Genomic DNA, 10,555 nt, shown 5'->3' on the forward strand with positions numbered 1-10,555 from the left:
AAAATGGCCATTTTTTCCTACCATGCTAGTTATTTGTAATCTATCATTTTTTTTTTTCACGGACACCACCATCATCACCCAGTTTCAGCAACTTTCCGATGGAACCACTTTGGTTTGCGAAGATGGATCCTCTGAGTTTGGTTTCTTCAGCTCACGTAATTCCACTTCCACAAACCGCTACTTAGTTCAAAAACATCCCCATAAAAACCATGCTTTGGGTTGTCAACTGTGATAAACCAGACAACTACAACTCCACCAAGTTAACCATAACCAGAGAAGGAAACCTTGCACTTCTCACCTAAAACAACACCGTTCACTGGTCAAGAAACGCAACAAGAAAAGTGAACAACGTTGTAGTGCAGCTCTTGGACACATGCAACTTGGTCCTAAGAGATGAGAAAGATCGACAACAATTCTCAAAAACTACTTGTGGCAGAGCTTTGACTATCCTTTGGACACACTTCTACCAGGATGAAGCTAGGGTCAAAAGAAGTAACAACAAAAGGTCATAATATTAATAGCTCACACAACACACAAGGATAAGTCCATATCCCAAGCTTGGTAGGACGCTTAATACTACTAAAGATAACATCCTAAACTAGAGAGCACATAAACTTACTTTTAATCGACCATACTTCAAATCTCTTTCTTTTAAAATATAACTAAATATATAGCTCGATTTTGCCAGAGAAATAAAAGCTTTTCAAATTAAGGTAAACCACTCGTGATGTTCTAAAACCTTTCCATAACCAGCTTTCACGCGTGTAAGGAAATAATTTATAAACATTATTTCATAGCTCCATTCTTTTCAAATTAAGTAAATAAATGGAATATCAATTGCATTCTTACACAAGTAATTGCTATAACCGATATCTAAAACTAAAATCACTAAAGTCAACAGTGATAATATAAAACTATAATCTGTAATCCAGATCTCAAAGAGTATAAAAAATAGTAATGTAAACCGTGCTAACAGAGATGAAATAGTATTATTTATATCCCGAAAAAGACTAAAATATAGTAGCAAAAGATACATAGGTTACAAAAGATATAAAACATGAACCCTAGACTACATGTAACAAAATAAATTAAAAGAAAAAACTAGGGCTCAGAGCAGCCACCCATGTTCAGTTTAATCTCTTAGGCTGTACACCCTAAACATAATGGTCATCCTAAGGTGAATCCTCGAAAGGATCCTCTTCAGGATCTTCCTCCGGATCTTCATATAAGAGTCCTGTGGTACATTCTCCTCAGTATCCTCATCCTCTAAATCGTTACACAGACATAACACCCTAGAGAGACATCATCTATGTATACTCAGCATCTATTATTCCATAAAACAATTTCCTTATCTTGGTTCCATCCCGGACATAGTTACTTCATTGGTTGAGTAGTTCACCATTTGTCCAAGATCATCCTCAGCTGAAACATTTTCTGTTAAGAAAATAGGTTCTTTTGGTTGTGGCAACACACTTTCACTTGTTAACATTGCAATTATAGATCTCATATTTGGTCTATCATCAGGTTGATGTTGCACGCATGAAAGACCAATATGAATGCACTGTAAGGCTTCAGATTGAGTGTATGAGTCCCCCAAACAAGTATCAATAAATTCCATTGGGATGCACTCTTTCCACAACCTCCATGCCTACAATATTCCATCATAGCTATTAAGAATAACTTCATTAGTTAGAAACTTAAGTTAATTTTGTTACTTACATGTGCAATAAGATTATAACTGTTGTTTGAGTAGGAAAATCCTTTGTTTTTCTTTCCGCTTAAAACCTCCAGTAGTAAAACACCGAAGCTATAAACATCGGATTTGATGGAGAATACTCCATCAATTGCATATTCTGGTGCCATATAACCACTGAAAGAAACCAATTTACGTGAATTATTGAGACTTGATTTATTTCAAATTTAACTATTATAAGTAAAGACACTTGAGTTTAATGATGATATACTGACTAATAGTATAAAATAATTTTACACTGTTATCCAATCATAAATCATCATTGATATAACTTTTAATTAAGATAATCTTCTAAAAATCAACAGTTGATTTTTGATTGGATGATAGTACAAAATATTTACATTCCAATAATTGGATAGCCATTTTTCCTCAAGATACTTACTATGTACCAACAATTCTTCTTGTGTTCCCTTCAATTTGTTCACCTCTACACATTCGGGCTAATCCAAAATCCGAAATTTTTGGATTCATGTCATTATCAAGCAAAATATTACTTGCTTTCAAATCTCTGTGTATGATCCTTAATCTAGAATCTTGGTGAAGATAAAGAAGTCCTCGAGCAATTCCATTTATAATGCTAAATCGCATGGGCCAATCTAAGAGTTTGCTTTGAGAAGAATCTGAAAAATTATATATTTGTGTTATCGTTATAATAACAAAATGAAATTTCAGACAATTTTGTGGAAACACTAACCAAAAAGAAAGAAGTCTAGACTTTTGTTGGACATGTATTCATAGATGAGTAATTTCTCTTGCTCATCGATGCAACAACCAAGAACTTTAACAAGATTTCGATGTTGAAGTTTAGAACAAAAATTAACTTCATTCTTAAATTCTGTTAAACCTTGTGCTGATGTGTGTGAGAGCCTTTTGACAGCAATTTCCTGTCCATCTAGTAGTGTGCCCTTAGAAAAAAATCACATTTACTAGGTCAAATGGTGAATAGATCTGTCAATGTCTTATTTTATTAACCATTAATTACAAAGGAAAATGTTGAATACTTACTTTATATACAGGACCAAAACCACCTTGGCTAACCTTGTTGTCACTTGAAAAGTGATTAGTGGCACACGCTATTGTATCAAAGTCAAACAAAGGTAGTTCTATTTCTTCTTCTTTGCTCTCATTTATTTTCACTTTTGTCTTGAAGATCCCTATTTCCTCAAATAAACAAAATAAATGAAAATATGTAGCACCCCATGTTACAATCCTTTGCCTTATGGTCTATCTTATTGCCTATCCCATTTTTTATAAAAAAAAAAAATGAAATGGAATGGTTTTGTTCGATAATTAATATTTGCTAAAACATAAAACAATGTTTGATAATCCAAATTTATTAAAGAAATCATGCTTTGCCTTTCATTATGCAATAAAAGAATATAATTTTTGAATGATGGTAGAGCAATGAATGAAGAACATTTATTGAAAATCACAAAATAATGTTGGCCTCAATTTTTAGTTACACTATGTTTGAAAGAGGTGAAAAGGAGAGGGAGGGAATAAAAGAGAAATGTGATTTTTTTTCTCTTGTTTAGTTTTGAATAACATGGAAGGAAAGAATGAAATTAATGTGTCCCATGCTTCTTGCCTTCTCATGAATTTAAGATTACATGGAGAGAGAAAAGTATCTTGTTATATTTAAAAGACCAAATTACACGTATTTCTATATTTTTCTATCAGAAATATTCATGTCAATATATTTTTCTAGAAATATGCATGTTTTTTTGTGTTAATCTTGAATTGCAACATCTATTTGAAAAATTAAATTAGTTGAAAGCTCATAAAGGATTTTATTTGAGCGGAGACTTTCAAGTTCATATGTTTTCAAAAAATATAGTTTGGAATAACCATATACATTCGAAGAATTTATTAAATATGAGTAAAATTAAGTGAAATTTGCCATCAAACAATAGCTTGAGGGTGACAAATGATAAACTTAATATAGCCTAAGTTGTTTAAAAGAACGAGCATGAAAGTAAGAGAACTTGTTTTTAGATATACAATAAAGTCTTACAACTTTTTCACAAGAAAAAAAACGTAGAATATGATCGATATGTGGTAAAAAGAAATAGAAAAAAAATAATGCTATGTAAAAGTTAAGAAAACTTACCTTTGCCTCCGAATTTTGTTTTAGTTCTCCAGTAAACAAATGAGAAAATTACAATCATCGCAATAACAGATGAAACAATACATGGGACCACAATGGCCACTTTCCTTGAACCACCTTTTTCATTTTGATTTGCTTGACAGAGAAATATTGAAATAACAGTCAACACAGTTGAAATAACAAAAGCAGAAAGAAAAAGCACATGAATCAGAATTAATTTAATACCTCTCTTGTAATTCTTATAAAATCTAATAAATTAATTTGCAAGAATTAAAAAGTTAATCAATTTATTTAACAGTATGATATTTGTCCTAAATTCATATGTTAATTTTCAAATTTTTTCAAATATTTTTATTGTCTTTAAATATTTTAATTTTTTATCAATAAATTTATATTTATGTTGCCTTTTTTATTATTATTTAAACATGTGAAGAAACCAAAAAAATGTTATCAAAATACTTTACATACGACACAAAGTTAGACTTTTAAAAAATCCAAGATATTAATGTATTTTTCTTATTATTTTTGAGAAAAATAGTTAATGCATAAAATATTCTAGCTTTGATATGATTGCTATAAAAAAATCAGTAAAATTTTTAATTTGATTATTGTGAAAAAAGACAAGAAAAGAGCATAAAACAAAATAAAATCCCATACCCATAATTTCGGTGATATGCACTCTAACATACAGATCTTGCCCTGCATCGGGAAGCAGTCTCAAGTCCAATAGATCACCAAACCAAAGGATACAACCATTTCCCTTTCCAAGGATGTCGGAGCTACCATAAGCCGTACACGAACAATTTTCCCAACACTTTTCCTTGCATTCCTCAAGTGTCATGCTTCTATTAATCCAAGACGTGTTAGTGTCTGGAACCTTCATGTTACTAAACTTGACGAAACCGTCTTTGTTTTTCTCCTTACACCTCCAACTTTTACTATTAGGCACACACCCTTCACTCCAATTCTTCGCACCCCAGTTTTGCGGCGATTTTGGCTCAAACCCACGCAAACACTCACACATAGAAGACACAGTGGCACTGCCACAGTACCCAAATGAGCCACAATGGTTATACCCATCACAACCATCCCTCGGAACAGTTAAACTCAACTCCCATTTGTTACTTTCCTCAACCCAAATGAAGCGCTGAAGAGCATAAAGGGTTCGGTTGAGAACAATTCTGGAAATCAACGAGCTATTCCGGGGGTAGAATTGGAAATAACACTCTTCCGTGTCGTACACGAAATTGTAAGTGAACAATGGATGGTGTTTCAACGAGGGTGTAGCGCTGAATCGAATACCATTCCAAGGGCCACTTCTATATAACATCGTTGAGCCATTCCATTGTTGTAATTCAGGAATGTTGCTTCTTGACACGCTATAAGTGAAGTTAGCAGAAGATGGGTCTTCCCAATTGTTCCATGCAGTGATGTAGCGATTAAGATGAAGACCCTTTGTTGTTACTTTCCAACCTATCTTCATTCCTGGTAAAATTGTATCTGAGGGATGGTCAAAGCTCTGCCACAAGTAGTTCTGAGAATTTATTTCTTTTTCATCTTGTAGGACCAAGTTTCCTGTGTCCAAGAGCTGTGCTACAACGTTGGTCGCTTTTGCTGTTGTTGTGTTTGCTGACCAAATAACGCTGTTGTTCTTGTTGAGAAGTGCAAGGTTTCCTTCTTTGGTTATGGTTAACTTGGTGGGAGTGGTGGTGGTGTTGATTGGGTTGTCGTGGTTGGCTACCCAAACGACGGTTTTTATAGGGATGTTTTTGAACCAGATTCCTAGGTAGCGGTTTGTGGAACTACCTGGGCTGAAGAAACCAACCTCAAAGGTTCCATCTTTGGAAACCAAGGTGGTTCCATCAGAAAGTGGCTGAAACTGGGTGATGGTGAGAGTGGTACTATCACAGGACAAAAATAGTAGAATAAAAATTACAAGCATGGTAAGAAGAATGGCCATTTTTGCATTATTCAACTGCATGTAGAAGTTGAAGATATAGAGATGGGTAAGTTTGATAAGGGTACTGTGTAAGTGTAACTGTTTTTTAGGGGACTTGGTCTCTTCTGTGTTGCATCAGGTGCAACCAAAGTCATACACGTCTTTCATATAATTAAAAAATAATCCGGGTCGAAGATCTGTCTGCATTTGTCTACTGTCTCTGCAAATTGGGGAAATATATATACAATATTGCCGGCGGATTTGGTCTATAAGCTGATGTTGCTGTTATTGTCACTTGAGAAAGTCGTTATTTTTATTTGTAAGGAGGCCAAGCCTCTCTCTCTCTCTCTCTCTCTCTCTCTCTCTCTCTCTCTATATATATATATATATATATATATATATATATATATATATATTAACAAATTGAGGCAAAGATACCCAATAAAATTCTGCTAAAGCATGTTCATACACCCCATGGGAGGGGAATACAAAATAAAAAATAAAAAAAATCGTCTTGAGAAGTTGTTATAGACACATGATATTATATTAAAGTCAAACAAAGGTAATTCTAGAATCTAGATTTTCTTATTTGCTCTCATTTAGTTTTACTTTCATTTGATGATTTCCATTTCCTCTCCAATTAAAAATTGACAACCAAATTACATAAATTTTTAGAGAGATTTAAAAAAATTACACATATTTTTTTCTCATTTTTAAAACTTATCAAATCTCCCTTAAGGTTTAAAAAAATATATGTCTTCCTTCAGTTTTTAAACTGACACAAATCATCTTAAACATTTGATAATGATAACTCATCCTGCATTTCAAATGACATTTAATAAATATTTTTCTCCAAAAATATCATTGTTTTCCTCCTTCAAGACAATTTGATTAAAAAAAGAAAGGTTACAGATAAACTCAATCAACATCACTTTAAGCAATAGAACCATTGAACTAAACTTATTACAACAAATCCATAAGTCAAATAAATAATTATAAGTTTCCTGAATCAAATAAAATTATCTCAATCAAGTCATCAATGATCCAACGCACAAGATCATCCGAACCAACTCCCTTATTTCAATGTAATAAACACAAATTAATCTAATCATTTGTATAATTTATCCTCAATTCACAAATATATTCTAATCCTAATGTCTTAGGTGAAAGAGCCTAAATTATATACATTAATTCTCAATGTCTTAGTATCTTCTCTGAATTGGAATAACACAAGTATTAATTGTATCTCATTAATTAAGCGTGAATAATGTCCCGCTTAAGGGAGACCGTCTAATTCCTTTCAAGGTATGTTTTGACTCTCCTCACTTAAACATGAATTGTGCCTTGCTTAAGCTAGGCGTTAAAAAATCTCTCCTTCTGTCTCTCCTCACTTAAGTGCATAACAATCCACACTTAAGCGAGTAGATCTCCACTTGTAATTTTTTACTTAATTTCTTGTAAAAAGTCCACAATAATATCAAGAAATCCTAAAATCTAACAAAACAATGATAACTCCTAGTCTATCCTAAAAGAAGACTCAATGTCTCCATATTGTTTTTTAATTATTATTATTGATTGATGATGATATCTATAGCGAATTTTTTATTTTGCGTAAATTTGTGGTTTCAATTTCAGTTTATAAGTCTTTGTTTTGGTTTTATTGTAATGTAGTACTGCGGTTTTCTGAAGGCTTTATTTTTATGCTTTGTGTAGATATTTTTGGGTTGATAATGATTAAAATAATTTAAATTGAGTTTCAATCAATTGGGTCTATCTAGTGGCAAACTATGAATGACTATGAAAGTTTTAATCTTTTTCATGTTGATAGTGTAAACGATTTTCTTAGAGAATTGAAATTAAATTCTAGATGTAAATGTAAAATCTCTGTTTTTACAATATGTAAACTCAACCAAGTGAAGACAGGGTTAATGCGTGAAGGGTTGTCGTTGTAGGCGAGCACTAATTAGTTGCACATTAATGCTATTACTGATCTGTGTTCATGGAGGAAGAGAGGAAGGTGCAAGTTACAAAAATAAGGGATGAATGAGAGACAAAAAAATTCTTTTTTTTTAATTTTTTATTTGTTTAATGATGTGTAAACTTTGGATTACATGTGTCGAAATCTGATATGTTGAGTGTGTGTATATCTAAGACTTTCTCAAAATAGAGAGGTTGTATTTTAGAAATATATTATTTAATAATGAGTGAAATTCACCTGAGATGCAATATATAGATCCTATTCTTTATATGGGGAAACTTAAAAAACTCAGTTTGAAAACAGTATATAAAAAATGTCTTACCGATTAATTGAACAAGGTTCATTGAAAAAAGACGAAGGAATTGAAAACAACATATAATTAAAATATAAGTTAGTTGAAAACTAATAAATGATTTTAGTTGAGCGCCGACCTTTCAGTTTCAAACTTTATTTTCTTAGAAGTCATAGTCTAGGATAAAACCAATCAAAGAAATTTATTAAACATTGAAATAGTGACCGATCCACACTTCAGGGAGTGCATTTTAAAAAGTTATATATAAATACTTTAAATATGTATATTTTGTTCCTCCTAATTTTATATAGTTGAACTTTCTTTTAATTTTTCTCTTCTTTTATGATAATAATTATTAATTTTTTTAAAAATAAATTATCCTCTTTAACTTAGAATCCTAAATTCATCACAGACCGAAACATATATATATATATATATAAAGTGAAATTTGATATATGGAACCAAACAATTAATAGCTTGAGGATGACAAATAGTAAACTCAATATAGCCTAATGGCTTTTTTGCATTTTCATTCCTTTAGTTGGAAGGCGAATCTACTTCTGTGAGTAAAATTCTTGTTCAAGTGCCTCGAATTTATTAAACACTGAAACAAGTGTAAAAAGTGAAATTTGATATATGGCACCAAACGACATAAAATGTCGCCAATTTTTTTTTTTTGGTTGATAAGCTTATGTTGCTGTTGTCACTTGAGAAGTCACTACTGACACATGCTATTACATTCTTTTGATGATCTCTTTTTCCTCTCAAATATAAACATGATTAATGAGAATATTTACACCCTAGCCGATATTACAAACCTTCCTCTATGTTGATCTATCTTAGTTAATTAGTTACATGATCTTCCAATGTGTCATGTGTGTTTTAACTAAACAATCAAATATGAGAATAGTCTACCGGTTTTTCATTAAAAAAAAATGAAATGGTTTTGTCCTATCATCTAGTTTTACTTTCCTTTGATTAATGATAATATATATTTTGCACCCTATATTACAAGCCTTTTCATTTGGTTGAAGGATGTGGTAGAGCAATGATTTGAAGGGAAAAAAATAATAGTTTGTATTTGATTTGAAAAAATATTTTTTATTTTTACCTTGCATTATAAAACATGACACAACTTTATTTATCTTTAATTAATGATGAGTACATGTAATTGTGAAAAAAATTTCTTTAATTGAATCAAAATGCAACAACCACCAAAACAAGCCACAATTTTGCACACTATCTCAGAGACAGAAAGAAAAAAAAAAGCAATTTCAGAAACCCGAACCCTCAATTTGAACACACATAGCACACGCAACAAGCCCACAATAGTTTCAAGCAACATAAACCCCCAATCAACACGAACAACACCAAAATGAACCTTTGAACAATCCCAAATACAGCTTTCCCCCAAATTAAAACAAACCCCAAAATGCTTAACAAAGTGAAAAAGGAGAGAAGAGGAGATGGAAGCTTATGACTATGAATTGGGAGGGCTTTTCCCACACTAAAATTGCTGATAGAGATGCAATACCAATGCCAAAGCGGTGCACACAAGCTATGATCGAAGTGTGAGAGTGACGAGTGGTGCAAGGGAGTAAATGTATCTTATTGGTATAGGTAGTAGCAATTAATTGCTTTTAAGTCTTCCTTAATTGTATAGTCTCACACCTGTACAATCTCTTTATCCGTCTCATTTTGGTATGATTTGATTTGGGTGTTACATGTGGTTCTGACCAAAGAGAAGGTTAGTGAAGTGTCATCGTGTAAAGTGTCATAGTGTAAAAGTCACTAAAAAGTTAACAATCATAGATATTACAAATGGTATCAGAGCAAACATTTCTTCCAGTATGGTGTAATTCAAGGACGAACCAAGTGGAAACTGGTGGGTATGTAACACCCAGATGAATCACACCAGAAAGAGAGAGATCTAAAGGTTGTGCAGGTATGAGATTGTACAATTGAGGATGACTTAAAGGAATTAATTGATACTACTTATACCAACAAAATGCATCTACTTTTCTGTAGCTCATCACTTAAGAACTTTACAATTAAGCGTTTTTTGCTTTGAGTAGTTACGGGATGGGTGACCTTCTGGGAAGTTTCCTAGAAAGCATGAGTGAGGAGAAACACGCTGAAAAGTCTTGCGTTGGTTTGTGGTGAAAGTCATTGCTCTTGAAACCAGATGAAATAGATTGTCGAGGTCTCGGGAAGGGCTACATACGGAGGGTTTTGACCAAAGGAGGTTAGTGAGATGTCATCGTGTGAAGTATCGTAGTGTGTGAGCTACCAAGAAGTCAACACTCAGGGATGTTACATTAGGAATGTGATTCCTGGGAAATCCTTTCACTACACCTCTTAATCACTATGATTCTTGCTTTGCTCGACAACTTGTAAATCAACACGTTGAACTCCGTATTCTCCCCCACAACATCATTAGCTTTGGGGTGGCCACTTTAGCCACAGTTGCATATGCCGCTAGGGAG

At 32.7% G+C, this 10,555-nt stretch overlaps 1 protein-coding gene across 1 annotated transcript; it reads right to left on the reverse strand.

Moving 5' to 3' along the window:
- Positions 1–970: 970 nt before the first annotated feature.
- Positions 971–5,944, reverse strand: LOC114416968 (G-type lectin S-receptor-like serine/threonine-protein kinase At4g27290). The gene is made up of 7 exons (XM_028382025.1): positions 4,518–5,944; positions 3,864–3,977; positions 2,759–2,889; positions 2,448–2,658; positions 2,136–2,373; positions 1,720–1,870; positions 971–1,648 (listed from the first exon to the last, which is right to left on the reverse strand). The coding sequence occupies exons 1-7, from the start codon at positions 5,839–5,841 to the stop codon at positions 1,349–1,351; spliced, it is 2,469 nt and encodes an 822-aa protein (XP_028237826.1). The 5' UTR covers positions 5,842–5,944; the 3' UTR covers positions 971–1,348.
- Positions 5,945–10,555: the final 4,611 nt, after the last annotated feature.

This window comes from Glycine soja, chromosome 6, assembly GCF_004193775.1.
Source record: "Glycine soja cultivar W05 chromosome 6, ASM419377v2, whole genome shotgun sequence".
NCBI classification, from domain to species: domain Eukaryota; kingdom Viridiplantae; phylum Streptophyta; class Magnoliopsida; order Fabales; family Fabaceae; genus Glycine; species Glycine soja.